Source organism: Phascolarctos cinereus, unplaced genomic scaffold, assembly GCF_003287225.1.
Source record: "Phascolarctos cinereus isolate Bilbo 61053 unplaced genomic scaffold, phaCin_HiC Scaffold_3;HRSCAF=262, whole genome shotgun sequence".
Lineage (NCBI taxonomy): Eukaryota > Metazoa > Chordata > Mammalia > Diprotodontia > Phascolarctidae > Phascolarctos > Phascolarctos cinereus.
The window spans coordinates 161,609,036-161,624,737 of record NW_027555736.1 but is presented as its reverse complement, the minus strand read 5'-3'; the positions used below and the strand labels follow the sequence as shown (position 1 = coordinate 161,624,737).

General features: G+C 38.6%; 1 protein-coding gene across 1 annotated transcript in view; it reads right to left on the bottom strand.

Moving 5' to 3' along the window:
- The window catches only part of MYO5C (myosin VC), a 139,273-nt gene that overhangs the window by 14,773 nt on the left and 108,798 nt on the right, over window positions 1-15,702 (bottom strand). Inside the window, 4 exon segments of the mRNA XM_020984537.2 lie at window positions 714-803; window positions 11,329-11,483; window positions 12,038-12,136; window positions 13,260-13,347. Coding sequence (XP_020840196.1) covers window positions 714-803; window positions 11,329-11,483; window positions 12,038-12,136; window positions 13,260-13,347 — 432 coding nt within the window.

Below are 15,702 nucleotides of genomic sequence, written 5' to 3'. Positions count from 1 at the left end.
ATTGACTTTCAAAACATTTTTTTCCTCAGAATTAATTATAACAAAATAATCTATGCCATCACAATAAAGACAGACAGACATAATACAACCTCAGGATAGCTCACTTCTTTCTCAAACTGGGTCTATTATTTTTGGAAATAATTCTGAAAATTAACTAAAATTGACACCATCAATCTTTGTTGGCTCAATAAGCATCTCTCACAAATGGTAAAGAACAGATCATAAATGATAGAGGTAGGACAGACCAGTGAGTACCAATAGGGATATCTAAGTTAACATTAGTATCCTAATAATTAGTATCCTAAAAGGGATATGCATTCAACTTAGTAATCAATACATAAGCCAAAATGTATTGCTCCTATGAGCCTTAGGTCATACCATGTAGACTAAATGGGGGTGCTATGCCAATGGCTGTGGCTAATCAGCTATGTAAACCTGGACAAATCCCTTAGCCTCTCCAAACCCCAATTGCTTCATCTTTTAAATCAGAATAAGAGTAATCTGCACTATATACTTCATGGTACATTTGTGATAATCAGTTGAGGTAAAGTATATAATAAAGGGATTTGAAAAGAATAAAGTATTATATGAATGAAAAATGGTATTGTTCTAATCATTACATCAGCACATTTGTTCTATCAGTTCCTACTAGATTGCTTAGAATAGCCTAGAGAATGCTAGGTAGTTAACACAAAAGATGTAATGATCCCTACCTCTTCTCCACTGTATTGTTTCAGGCAGTTAAGGAAGTGGCATGTATTGGAAAGCCAAAAGGACAGCATCTCAAAATCTTCATAATGTTCCTAGAGAAAGATGAGGACACACAGAGTCAACAACATCTAATACTAGTGTCTCCAAGACACATTAACGGGCATCATCTTTCCTGTATAGGCGCCTAGTTATCTGGTGACTTGAAAACCAATGCCCTAAAGAATCATTTGACTGAAAATAGTTTTTATTCATTCATTAAACAAATATTTCCTTAAAGCCTACTAAATATCCATCTAGTACTTATGTGCAGAGAAGTGTTCTGGGCACTGAAGGAGATACAAAAGAAAGGTAAGACATAGTCTTTTCCTTATAAGAATTTGCATGCTAGTTCAGGAGACAAGATAAATACATATGAAGTGTTTAAGTAATGATGAAATTTGTAATTGAATAACAAAGTGAGAGTACAGATATTACATATTCAATGAATGGGGAAATTATTCAGACAACCCTTATGAAAGAGGTAGAATCAATCAAGAAGCATTTATAAAGTACCTATGTGAATTGGCCTCTCTTCCAACATTTTTATTTCTGTAATCAGTAAGTCAACAAGCATTATTTTTTTCTTTTTTAACTTTTTATTAATTTGTTTATTTTTAGTTTTCAGCATTCACTTCCACAAGATTTTAAGTCCCAAATTTTCTCCCCATCTCTCCCCTCCCCTCACCCCAAGATGGTGCTCATTCTGAATGTCCCTTCCTCCAATCTGCCCTCCCTTCTATCACCCTGCCTTTTTTATTCCCTTCCCCTTCTATTTTCCCCCCTCCAACTACCGTAATACCGAGAAAGGTCTCATTAGTTACAAATATCATCTTTCCATATAGGAATGTAAATAGTTCAATTTTAAGAAATCCTTTATGATTTCTCTTTCCTGTTTACCTTTCCATGCTTCTCTTGATTCTTGTTTTTGAAAGTCAAATTTTCTATTCAACTCTGGTCTTTTCATCAAGAATGCTTGAAAGTTCTCTATTTCATTCAATGTCAATTTTTTTCCCCTGAAGAATTATACTCACTTTTGCTGGGTAGGTGATTCTTGGTTTTAATACTAGTTTCTTTGACCTCTGGAATATCTCTTCCAAGTCCTCTGATCCCTTATTGTAAAAACTGCTAAATCTTGTGTTATCCTGATTGTGTTTCCACAATACTTGAATTGTTTCTTACTGGCTGCCTGCAAAATTTTCTCCTTGACCTGGGGACTCTGGAATTCAGCTATAATATTCCTAGGAATTTTCCTTTTGGGATCTCTTTCAGGAGGTGATCAGTAGGTTCTTTCAATTTCTATTTTGCCCCCTGGTTCTAGAATATCAGGGCAGTTTTCCTTGATAATTTCTTGAAAGATGATGTTTAGGCTCTTTTTTTGGTCATGGCTTTCAGGTAGTCCAATAATTCTTAAAATTATCTCTCCTGGATTTACTTTCCAGGTCAGTCATTTTCCCAATGAGATATTTCATACTGTCTTCTTTTTTTCAATTCTTTTGGTTTTGTTTTATAATTTCTTGATTTCTCAGAGTCATTAGCCTCCATTTGCTCCATTCTAACTTTTAAGGAATTATTTTCTTCAGTGAGCTTTTGGACCTCCTTTTCCACTTGGCCAATTCTGCTTTTTAAGGCATTCTTCTCCTCATTGGCTTTTTGGACCTCTTTTCATTTGAGTTAGTCTATTTTTTAAGGTGTTATTTTCTTCAATATTTTTTTGGTCTCTTTTAGCAAGCTGTTGACTTATTTTTCATGATTTTCTTGCATGACTCTCATTTCTCTTCCCAGTTTTTCCTCTACTACTCTTACTTGCTTTTCAAAATCCCTTTTGAGCTCTTCCATGACCTAAGACCAATTCATATTTTTCTTGGAGGCTTTGGATATAGGAGCCTTGACTTTGTTGTCTTCTGGTTGTATGTTTTGATCTTTGTCACCAAAGTAAGATTCTATAGTCTGAGTTTTTTTCCCTGCTGTTTGCTCATGTTCCCAGCCAATTACTTGACTTTTTAACTCTTAAGGTAGGGCTCTGTGTTCAGTGTGGAGAATGCATGGTCCCAAGCTTCAGGCTTTTGTGAAGCTATTTTCAGAGATACTTTAGGGGCCTGTAAATTTTCAGTTCTTCCCAGGTGGTATGATCAAAGGAGAGGTGTTTACTCCTTTCCTGGCCTGTGCTCTTGTCTATGAGTGACCACAAGCACTCTTTTATGCCTTGGAACTGTGAGGAGGATTCTTTCTGCAATGCTTCCTTAAGCTCCACCATATCAGTGCTCCTCTTTGCCCCAGGACTGCCACCCAGAACTTCAACCCAGATCCAAGCACAGGCAAAGCAAGAGAATCCTGCCTCAGTGGCAGCAAAGAGATCCCTGCAATCACCCTCTAATCAGCCCCTTTATCCCCCCTCTGTCTGTGGGCCAAGAACTCCAGAAGCAGCCACCACTGCTGCCACCCCAGGGCTCCACTAGGCTGGGTCCAGAACATACTCCTCTCTCACCCAGGTCTGACAGACCTTTCCTATTGACCATCTAAGTTGTTTTTGGCATTTGTGGGTTGAGAGGTTTGGAAACCACCACGGCTGCTAGTGATTTAGTCCACAAAGGCCTGTTCCAGGTTTGCTGGGCCTTGCCTTTGCCTGCACAGCCAAGGCTAAACTGTGTTCCTCACCCAGCTGGGTGCAACAGACCTTTCCCATCAACTATCCAGGATGTCTTGGGCTTGGACATTTGTTTCACTCTGTCTTTTTGTAGGTTCTACTGCTCTAGAGTTTGTTTAGAGTCATTTTTTACAGGTATTTGGAGGGGTTTCGGGGAGAGATCAAGCTTCTACTCTGCCATCTTGGCTCCACTCCCAGTCAACAAACATTATTTTAGTGCTTCCTATGTGCCAGACAGTATAGTAAATCCTGTGCATACAAAGAGGTAAAAAGAAAGTCTCTGCTCTTAAGGAGTTAATATTCCAATGGGAGGGAAGATAACATGTAAACAATGATGTCCATTCAAGATATATGATGTGTATATGGAAGGTATTCTTAGAGGAAAAGACTGGATCATGGAGCTGTTAAGAAGATTAAAGTGTATCTTTCTCTTAATCACACAGATTTAAAATCTTTGAGCCACTTCTTATTCCTCCTTTTCTCTTATCCCTACTATCCAAGTCGTTCACCAAAACCAGGGTCCCCTCCTTTCATTCCCGTGGTTATTATCATAGTTTAGGTCTCATCACCACATGTTTGTATTACTACAATAATATGGTAACTGGTCTTCATATTTCTAGTCTCTTTCCCTTCCAATTGGCCCTTTGTATTTCCTCCAGGCTAATCTTACTAAAACATAGCTTCCATTGTATGACTCCCCCTCCCTTGAAAATCCCCAATGACTACCTATTATCTGCTGGATAAAACCTAAACTTCTCGGATGCTTAGGAATAACACTGCAGAGTGGACAAAGGGCTACACTTGTAGTCAGAAAAACCTGGGTATAAATTCTGCTTCAGATACTCACTTTGCAACCCTGGGAACATCACAGCATTACTGTGAGAATTAAAGGAGATAGTATATGGTAAACACTTTTAAGTGCCATATAAGTGTGAGTTATTGTCATCTCCCACTATTCTGCTCTCCCAGAATTATCTATTTACTTTCTCACAAATATATAACACCATCGTCTGACTTCAAGCCTCATGCCAATTCCATTATTTGCAATGGCTTCCCCAAGCTAGCATTGGGTCAGGGCTGGTGGGGTTCTACCTTATGACATCATCATTCAAAAAGACACCCTTTCTTCCTACAGTAGAGTAGTGATGTCAAACTCTAGAAACAGGGATCATTAATTCATACATAAGGATTCCTGTGAATCACATACTGACTTAATTTTAAAATGTAACATTATCTATGTTTTATTATATTTTTATTTATTATGATAAATATTTCCCAATTACATTTTAATTTGGTGGGTGTTTGACACCCCTGGTCTAAAGAATACTGGCCTATGTCCTTTTGGAGGTTGGTGGGCAGAACCTGAGAAGTCATCAGCTGGTGGGGAAATGGGCGGCCTTTTCTCTTAGCACACTCTACCTACAGTTAGATTGTCCTCTGTGTTCTCATTGCTCTGAGCCCTCAGTATGGAACTTCCTAAACAGTGGAATGATATGATGAATGCTATTTTAAGAAAATTGGTCTGACAGGATTCTCTCTATATCTCTCTCTCTATATATATATAGAGATCTATATCTATATAAATATAGATACATATATGTATGTGTGTATATATATGTATATATATGTATATGTGTGTATACACACATACGTATGTATAATCTGTCTATGTATACGCTATATTGCTTAGGGAAGCAGAACTAGAGAAAAGGAGACTAGATACGCTTTTTTGAGTGATACAGACATCGTGTAAAGAAGGTCTGGACCTATCAGGGGAGTAGCAATCATGGAATATATCACCAGGAATCTGGTGACTGACTGGATTTATAAATGAAGAAATGTTAAGAACCACAATTGATTCTGAGATTTTTGATCTTGGGATAATAGTGGTGCTGACTTTGCAGTTAGATGATCTATTCAAATCCCACCTATGACATTCCTTTTATGTCACTGAAAAATTCACTTAAACTCTCTGGGCCTCAGTTTACACAATGAGAGGATTAGATGCACTGTTGGTGGAGTTGCGAACCAATCCAACCACTCTAGAGAGCAATTTGGAACTATGCTTAAAAGGCTATAAAACTATATATCCTTTGATCTAGCAATACCACTATTAGGTCCGGATCTCAAAGAGATTAAAAAAAAGGAGAAGGACCTATTTGTACAAAACTATTTATAGCCACTCTTTTTGCAGTGGCAAAGAATTAGAAATTTAGTGGATTCCCATCAATCGAGGAATGGCTGAACAAGTTGTTTGTATATGATTGTAATGGAATACTATAAGGGATGATGAGCAGGCTGATTTCAGAAACACCTGGAAAGACTTACATGAACTCATGCAAAGTGAAGTAAGCAGAACCAGAACATTGTTCACAGTAACAGCAATACTATGCGATAAACAATTATGAATGGCTTAGCTATTCCAAGTAATGCAATGATCCAATACAATTCCAAAGGACTCATGATGAAAAGAAAAATGCTATTCATCTCCAGAGAGAGAACTGGTGGAGTCTGAATGCAGATCAACAGATACTATTTTTCACTTTATTTTTGTTTTCACTTATGTTTTGTATGATTGAACATGTATAACTTATATCAAATTGCTTACTGTCTCAGGGACATGAGGGAGGGAGAGAATTTGGAACTCAAATTTTTAAAAATTAATTTATTTATTGTTAGTTTTCAACATTCACTTCCATAAGCTTTTGAGTTTTAAATTTTCTCCACCTCCCTCCCCTCTCCCTTCCCCATTCAGCATGCAATCTGATATAGGTTCTACATATATATTCATATTAATCATTTTTTCACATTAGTCATTTTGTAAAGAAGAATTAGAACCAATGAGAGGAACCATCAGAAAGAGGAAACAAAACACAACAGAAGAAAAAAATACAAATAGTATGCTTCAATCTGCATTCAAACTCCATAGTTCTTTCTTTGGATGAGGATAGTATTTTTCATCATGAGACCTTTGGAGATGTCTTAGATCCTTGCTGAGAAGGGCTAAGTCTATCATTGTTAGTCATTGCACAATGTGGCTGTTACTGTGTATGATGTTCTCCTGGTTCTGCTTGCCTCACTCCGCATCAGTCCATGCAAGCTTTCTGAAGTCTGCTTGCTTATCATTTCTTATAACACAATAGTATTCCATTACATTCATATACCACAACTTGTTCAGCCATTCTCCAATTGATGGGCATTCCCTCAATTTCCAATTCTTTGCCACCAGAGAAAGCGCTGCTATAAATATTTTTGTTCATGTGGGTCCTTTTCCCATTTGTATGATCTCTTTGGGATTCAGCCCTAGAAGTGGTATTGCTGGGTCAAAGAGTATATACATTTTTATAGTCCTTTGGACATAGTTCCAAATTGCTCTCCAGAATGGTTGGATCAGTTCACAACTCCACCAAAAATGCATTAGTTTTCCAACTTTCCCGTATGTTCTCCATCCAGCATTTATAATTTGCCTGTTTTGTCATGTTAGCCAATCTGATAGGTGTGATGTGGTATCTCAGAGTTATTTTGATTTGCATTTCTCTAATCAATAGTGATTTTTTCATATGACTATAGATAGTTTTATTTTCTTCATCTGAAAACTGCCTGTTCATATCCTTTGACCATTTATCAATTGAGGAATGACTTGCATTCTTATAAATTTGACTTAATTCTCTATATATTTTAGAAATGAGGCCTTTATTAGAGACATTGGTTGTAAAAATTCCTTCCCAGTTTTCTGCTTCCCTCCTAACCTTGGTTACATGGTTTTATTTGTGCAAAAACTTTTTAACTTAATGTAACCAAAATTATCCATTCTGCATTTTATAATATTCTATATCTCTTGTTTGGTCATAAATTCTTCTATTCTCCATAAATCTGACAGGTAAACTATTCTTTGCTCTCCCAGTTTGCTTATAGTATCAGCCTTTATATCTAAATAGTGCGTGCTTGTTCTTACTTTATTTTGGCAAACAGCGTAAGATGTTTGTCTATGCTCAGTTTCTGCCATGCTATTTTCCAGTTTTCCCAGCAGTTTTTGTCAGACAGTGAGTTCTTATCCCAGAAGCCTGGGTCTTTGGGTTTATCAAACAGTAGATTACTATAGTCATTGACTAATACGTCTTGTGTACCTAACCTATTTCACTGATCCACCCCTCTGTTTCTTAGCCAGTACCAAGTAGTTTTGATGATTGCTGCCTTCACAATTTAAGATCTGGTATTGCTAGGCCACCTTCTCTAGCATTTCTTTTCATTAGTTCCCTTGGTGTTCTAGAACTTTTGTTCTTCCATATCAATTTTGTTATATTTTTTGGTAGTTTGATTGGTATGGCACTGAATAAATAAATTAGAATTGCCATTTTTATTATATTAGTTCGGCCTACCCATGAGCAACTGATGTTTTTCCAATTGTTTAGATCTGACTTCATTTGTGTGAAAAGTGTTTTGTAATTGTGTTCATACAGTTCCTGGGTTTGTTTCAGGAGATAGACTCCCAAATATTTTATAAAGTCTACAGTAACTTAAAATGGAATTTCTCTCTCTCTTGCTGTTGGGCTTTGTTAGTAATATATAGAAATGCCAATGATTTATGTGGGTTTATTTTATATCCTGCAACTTTGCTAAAGTTGTTTATTATTTCAAGTAGTTTTTACTCGATTCTCTAGGATTCTGTAAGTATATCATCATATCATCTACAAAGAGTGATAGCTTTCTTTCTTCTTTGCCTATTCTAATTCCTTCAACTTCTTTTTCTTCTCTTATTGCTAAAGTTTACATTTCTAGTACCATATTGAATAACAGGGGTGATAAGGAACTCAAGGTTTTTTTTAAATGAATGTCAAAAATTGTCTTTACATGTAATTGGGGAAAAACATTGAGATTAGAGTATAAGGCCTCTAAGATCCCTACAAGTTCAAAATTTATGATCTTATGAAATAGAAATATCAAGTAGAAGAATCTATTTTAGAAGGCAGAGAAGGAGAGAGATAATTCAATTTGGTATGTTTTGAATGTGAGGTAAGAGTGTATAGGTGTTTTTTAAGCTGCTGGAGAGAGAGCACTAAAGCTTAGCAAGATCCAAGGTGTAAAGGTAAAGAATAGAGCCACAGAATTTCTGAGGAGCCATAGAAACTATTTAGTTCAAGTCACACATAGTAAAAAATCCCCTCTACAGCATACCTGATAAATGGTCATTATCAGATCTCTGTGAAGACCTCTAGTGAGGGAGAATCCATTATCTCTAGAGGCAGCACTTTCCGTTTCTGAATATTTCTGATTATTAAGGAGTTTTTCCTTACAACGAGCTTAAGGTTCTCTTTGTAACAGCATTAGAAATAACAGCTAAAACAATTAGAAAGGAAAAAGTAGAGATAGAGAAGCCCAGAGAACTTATATCTGAGATTTGAGAACTCTAATAGTTTAGAGGTAAGAGGGGTTAATGTTTTTGGAAGAAAACCAGGAAATTGTGTCATGGAAGTCAAGGGTAGAGAGTTGTGTCATATGCACTGCAGAGAGGTTACAGAGAATGAGTTCACTGAATTTTGTTTCATAAGAGTGGTGGGGGTGGAAGCATTGAGGAAGTGGAAAGAGTGAATGTAGATTACTCATTCACAAAGTCTGGCAGAGGAAAAAAAAAGAAACAGCTAAAGGAGGGCAAGTAAAAGACTTGTTTCAGGATGTGAGAGACCTAGATATGTTTAACGATGGAGAAGAAAAAGCCAAGACAACTCAAGAGATTGAACATGCAAGGGAGGAAGGGATTTTTGTTCATTTCTGATCAATCCCAATGTCTTAAACTTATGATGCATGCATATCTTCTACTTTATGAATATTTAGTGTGGAAGAGTTCAATGCAGAAAAACAGGAAAATTAAGGACAGAACCCTTTTGATGCTAAAAAAGAAATAAAGATTCACCTGCTTCAACAAGATCCATTATTATGGAAATCTGAATTTACAAAACAGAGAGTGGACAATTATTCACATCACAAAAGGAGAATTCCTAATAAAGTATTCTGTGCTACATTTCTTCCCATGCCTATCTCTCTGAATATATTTAATATGTGATGATACACACTTGGCTGTCCCCCATGCCTGGCTCCTGGCTTAAACTATCAATTCACCTTCTGTAAGAAGCCTTTCCTGGGTCTTCTTAATGTTAGCACTTTCCCTGGGCACAAAGAGGTTAATTAACTAGCCTAGGATCACTCAACCCAGCTGTTAAAGGCGGCATTTGAGCCAAAGTTTACTTTATCCACTATGCCATGCTGTTTCTGAAACACTTTCTGCTACACAAAACAAGGTAGATCTTTAATTAAATGCATTAAAGGTGCCCACAAATATAAGAAATTCTTTTTGGGTAAGGGAAAGTCAAGGGTTGGTTTCAAATGTTCTGAGTAACCTCTTTTTTGCATGGCCTGATGATAAACTTAAAGCAAGACATGCATCCTTTGCTTAGCAAAAACTGGCTTGGTAGCCAGTTAGATGAAATGGTAGTTATAGAAATTGAGTCACACAATAAGAAATGCTGCCAGCAGTGGAGTTCTCACTACCAGGAAATCACAAGGAAATTGTTTGATCAATGACTCTTACAAGACAACAAAGCAAGCCATGGATGATAAGAGGTTTTTTTCCCCCTTCTACCAGAGAACCAACAAGTGGTTGCCCAGCATCTGCTTGAAGGCCTTAGATGAGGGCAACACGTTACCTCTCAAGATAGCCCATGCCACTTACTTTTGGGTAGTTCTAATTATTAGGAAGTCTAAATCTTCCTTTTTATAACCCTCATCCATTATATATAGATCTTCCCCACAGAGCCAAACAAAACAAGTCTATACCTTCTATGTACATAACAGTCCTTAGCATGTCATCATAATTACTCTGCATCTTTCCTTTGACTAAGAGAAAAATGAGGGCATTTATCTAAGGGTACGCCTATCAATAGAGCTAATTATCAGTTTCTTTAAATCTTTTCTGAATAAAACAAGGTATTTTCACTAGACACATTAGTCATATCCCTCTAACTATATATGAAGGAAGGACTTGGGTGGCTAGCAAGGATGCCACAAGTTAGTCTTAAAAGCAGCTTCTTACACTAGAATTCTATTTGTCCAGGAACATGTTTACTTTATCCAACCCACTACCCACATGACAAATCCTATCTACAACATCCTGACAAGGAATCATCTACCTCCTGCTGAAGATCTGTAGGAAGGGACTAGTCATTAGTTCCTTGAGGCAGCCCATTCCGTTTTTCCTTTTACATTGATCAGAAATCTGCCTCCTTTCCACTGCTCCATTGCATGAGGCTGCTGACAAACCAGAATTGAGTTTTTTTTACCTTGCCCTCTGGGGCTATGCAGAAAAAACAAATCCAATCCCTGCCTCCTCCATCCCCACATAAAAATGGCAGTGCACAAAGTTAATGTAAGTAAGGTGGATCAGGGGAGTCCCTGATTAAACTGAAGAGTCCTCCAGTCAAATTGATGGGACACAACAAATTCCTAATGATTGGCTGAGGAAAGACTAAGCCACTCTCCTTTAAAGCCTATATAAAAAAAGCTTATCTCATTGAAAACAACTATACTATTTCTTCCCATTCCCCAAGCCTTTGGGAGATTTCCTTTTGTTATTTAATCTCTTTTATAGATCCTATTCTTTCGCCCTCCAGTCCTAAGTTGATGATAGTAACAGCAGTAATAAACTCATTCATAAAAATAGTTTATGGTTTACAAGCATTTTCTTCATCGCAACACCATGAGGTTCAGAGTGCAAATTATCATTATCACCTTGTTAACAGATAAGAAATGAGTCCACAGAGGCTGAATGACTTTCCCATAGTCACACAACTGATTGTTTCAGAGCTGGAATTTAGAACTTGAAACCATCATAACCTAGGGAAGGGACCCCCAACGTTTTTGTGAGGAAATGTTACTCCTACCTTAATGACCTGCTTGATGCTATTAATGGTGATATTCATGAAGGACTTCAGCATACTGACATCATTTAGGGAGTCTGCATAACGTACACACATGAATAGGATATGAGCTGGTAGGCCTGGAATCATATTCACAACCACACCACGTGGCTTTAGGTCTAGGGGGTGAAGGAAGAAAAATAAAATTACAATGTATTAATTTAGCTAGTTAATATTTGTTCAAATAATGGTTTTTCTAATTTTTTCTAATGTGACTGACTGCAAGAGTGTTTGGTGTGTTTTGTCCTGCTCAGAGTCCTGCCTTACTCTAGACATGGGTGCCACTCATGTCTGCGTGTCCTCTTTGCACCACAAATTCCATCAGTTTAAGGCCTGAGCAGGAGTCTGAAGTCCTAGCTCATCCCGCCTTCTCTCAGACTACACTATTTCAGAAGCAGGGAGGTACACAAAATCAGCAGTGACCACCATGAGGAGTTACATCACATGTGAAACTCCTAGATAAGATTTGTTCCTTAGACCATGTTTGTTTCTGACTAGACTTAGTCCCATGGCCAACTGGGGGGAAGGAAGGGGAAGAGAGAATAAACGAAGAGGGTGGAGAGGAAAGAATGTAAAGATCTCTTTGGTCATCAATCCCTAGTGACTATGGTTTTTGCCAAATATCTGAATTCCTAAGCCTAATGAGAAAATCCCAAGTGTCCAAGAAAGATACCAAGAATGAGGTTTTGCACCAGCTTGGCTTCATCTTCCTTCTTATACTCCATCATTCCGATGTACTCTTTGGGTTCTGAAGAAGCATGTACCTTATTGGCTGGAAATAAAATCCCACAGTTAGAAAAGCACATAAATCTAGAGCCAGATAGTATATTCAAAAGCTAAATGAATGGAGACTACTCCCACTTCCCCTATTGTGGCTGCCTGGGAAGTGAACACCCTCCAGCTTTCAGAGAGTCAAGGGCAGAGGCTTGAGGGGAAGACCTTAGTTAAGGAAAGGAGAATCACAGATTTAGAGCACCTCAGAGGGAATCTTAATTCAACTCATTCCTGAATAAAAAAGCACCGGAAAAGCTAGCAAATGAAATGGGAGAAGAGAGGGAGGAATAAAGGAAAGTCAGAGATACCACAGGAAAAAAAAATCAGTTCTGGGTTGTCAGCAATGACTCATGCAGGAGAGGGGTCAAGTTGATCAATAGTCCTTTCCACACTGTGCACATCTGAGGAGGAAAACCTAATTATGTTGGGCAGCCAATATTCAGGACGAAATATCCATTTCCTTGATTTCTCCACCTCCCTCTAATTACCTTTCTTGGAGGGCAGTCTCTGTGAATATGGATGTGGGCATAAGAGATTAAAGATGAAATTCAGATCTGTCAATTTTAGTCCCTGTTCATTTCTATGGTTTAAAAAAATAGTTTGATAGAGGAAGAGGTTAAAATCATTATGTGGTTGTCTTTATAAACTGGCCAATTGGGTATCTACAGATATAGTAGGTCCTGAGGGGTGCTGGGTAGGATTGTCTCTCTTACACATTTCCCTTCCAGACTATAAGAGTGTTGGATAATCTATCATTAAAAATGTATTCCTTTGAGCTTTGAAGCCATTTTGGGTTTCAAGAGTTACATTTGTTGTTGTTCACTAATGTCTAACTCTTCTTGATCTCATTTGGGGTTTTCTTGGCAAAGATACTGGAATGGTTTGCCATTTCCTTCTCCAGTGGATTAAGGAAAACAGAGGTTAAATGACTTGCCCAGTCATTAAAATGCAAATACAAAAGAAAGACCCATTCCTTTGGTGACACTATTAGGAGATTTACTGACAGCTAGCTGAGAATAGGTTCCACTGAAAAAGAGAAAGGAAATCTCTCTCTCTCTGTCTCTCTCTCTCTCTCTCTCTCTCTCTCTCTCTCTCTCTCTCTCTCTCTCTCTCTCTCTTACCTTTCTCATTTGTCTTGGTTAGAGTCTTGATTTGATCTTGCAGCTTTTTAATCATTCTATCCTTCATGTCTAACTCTTCCTCAAGATCCTATAACAATAAAAGGAAATTGGGTTATAAGCTCTTTTTAAAAAAATTCTTGTAATGTAGCTTCCTTTGACATAAAATGTTACATACCAATGCCTGCTGGGCTCAGCTGGTAGAAATTAGAAGACAGCTCTTTGATGAGTTTGAAACACAGATTCATCATCACTTATTCCACCAGTTCTGGCATGAATAAGCTCAAGGGCAGCGTAAACCTTCACATGGTATTGATAAAGATACTTGAGAACATCCTACCTCTTCATGATAAAGTGAGGGGAGGAGACCAAACGCTGCCTAAGCTCTAGCTGTACTCCTCAATACCTCTCTCTCCATCTGCATTCACAACATTCACTCTCATCATACCCTGAGCTCACCATAATGGATAGGTCAGCCAGATCAATGCAATCCCATTTCCACTATATGGTTCCCCTAAATACTTTAGTGGAAGTACTGATGTTGCCAATCCCCTTTTCATTCAGTTATTACCTCTTGCAGCCTTGGCACCTTATATGTATTGCCATCCTTCCACAGAATTTGTTCTAAGCAAAACAAATGAAATAGATTATACGTCCATGTTTTCCTGGTGACATGCATTGCATGGGAGTTACAGTCCAGAACTGGCTCTATTTGGGAGTTGGGGTGCCCAGTTTATATACTTTTTCAACAAGGGCTGATATCACCTCACCTCCTGACAGAGGAAATAACTTTTCTATCAGATCTCCCCCGCCCCAATCATACCAGACCACTCCCAACCTTGGGCTATCTAGGCCGAAGAATCTGTTTCCACTTAAGCCTGAGCAGAACACAATGGAGCTTTTATACCTTTGAAAAAAGCAATTCAGGCTTGGGTTTGGGGTCTGACCAGGATAAGACTCGATGCAATCTCATTATCAGTAATGTCCTTGTGAAGAATTTTAGAGAGGGGGGCTGGGGATGGAACTCTGAATCTCCAAGATAAAAAATTATTTTTCACAGTATCCCAGGGAGGAATTCCTTTAGGAAAGGGAAAAAAAGCACTCAGATCTAGAGAGGAAGGATGTACTATGATCTTGGTTCATATCTCTCCAGTGATTACATAGCTTTGGCAATGAATGGGATGTCCCAGTGAAGACTTCTCAGTGTAATTAAGGTAATGAGTTCAGAAGGTTGTGTGAGAAATGAACTCTCAGAAGTGAAGGCTCCTCAAAAGGTCAAATAATTCTTGATTATTACTTTCAAAATCCTCCCCCCACTCAGACCCTGTTTTTAAGCACTTAACAGAAAGAATAAGTCCTGCCCCACCCCCAATCTGAGCTGTTTGCCCTTGGCTTCCGGCTTCTTTCCTTGTCTTTGAATTTCTTGCCTGGAATGTAAGCTTCACCTCCCAGTTAATAGGATAGGAAGAAACTTTTAAGCTTAGAATGTAAGCCCACCCCCAGTTAAGGTGGTGGGTGGAAACTTGTTTGTGGAGATCTGCTTTCATAAGGTGGCCCCTGTTACTCGGTCTCTCTCTCTCTCTCTCTCTCTCTCTCTCCTCTCTCTCTCTCTCTCTCTCTCTCTCTCTCTCTCCCTCTCTCTCTCTCTCCCTCTCTCCCTCTCTCCCTCTCTCCCTCTCTCCCTCTCCCTCTCTCCCTCTCTCCCTCTCTCCCTCTCTCCCTCTCTCCCTCCCCCTCCTCCCCCTCCCCCTCCCCCTCCCTCCCTCCCTCCTCCCTCTCCCTCCCTCTCTCCTTCCTCCCTCTCCCTCCCTCTCTCCCTCCCTCCCTCTCCCTCCCTCCCTCTCCCTCCACGTGCATTGGAGAAGCACACAGCCATCTCTCCAGATTGTAATAAAGGTAACCTTTGCTTTCCACCTTGAGAAGTCTCTGAGTTTAATTTGGGTTGGGGTCGCTGTCCCACACAGGCAACATGAGTACGTTAAGCTTGAGCCTCCCCTATGCAGAGACAGCAGTGGTGGAACCCTATCTCTGTTACTACCTGTGTGACTTTGGGGCAAGTCAATTAAACTCTCTGGGTCTCAGTTTGCTTATCTGTAAAATGGAGAGGTTGCAGCAGATAACCTCTATGACCCCTTCCAACCCTAGATTTATGATCCTAGGTTGGGCAACAAATTCCCTTTATTCTCTGCCACCTCACAGTACTCCGTTTTCCATGTTGTGGTAATAAAATTTCTCTTACATGTTTTCTATTGTTGAAAAATAGGATTTGTTCCCATTGATCTAGGAGAAATTTATGAGTTGATGTTTCCCTGGTTCAGTGATTGCTTCCTGGATAGTGTTTGTTACCCTCTTTTAGAAGGATTAGAACTAAATAACCTTCTCAGATTTGGCTACCCTTACTGGGAGACAGGCACCTTTAAGACAGAAGGATACAGAGATTACAGAT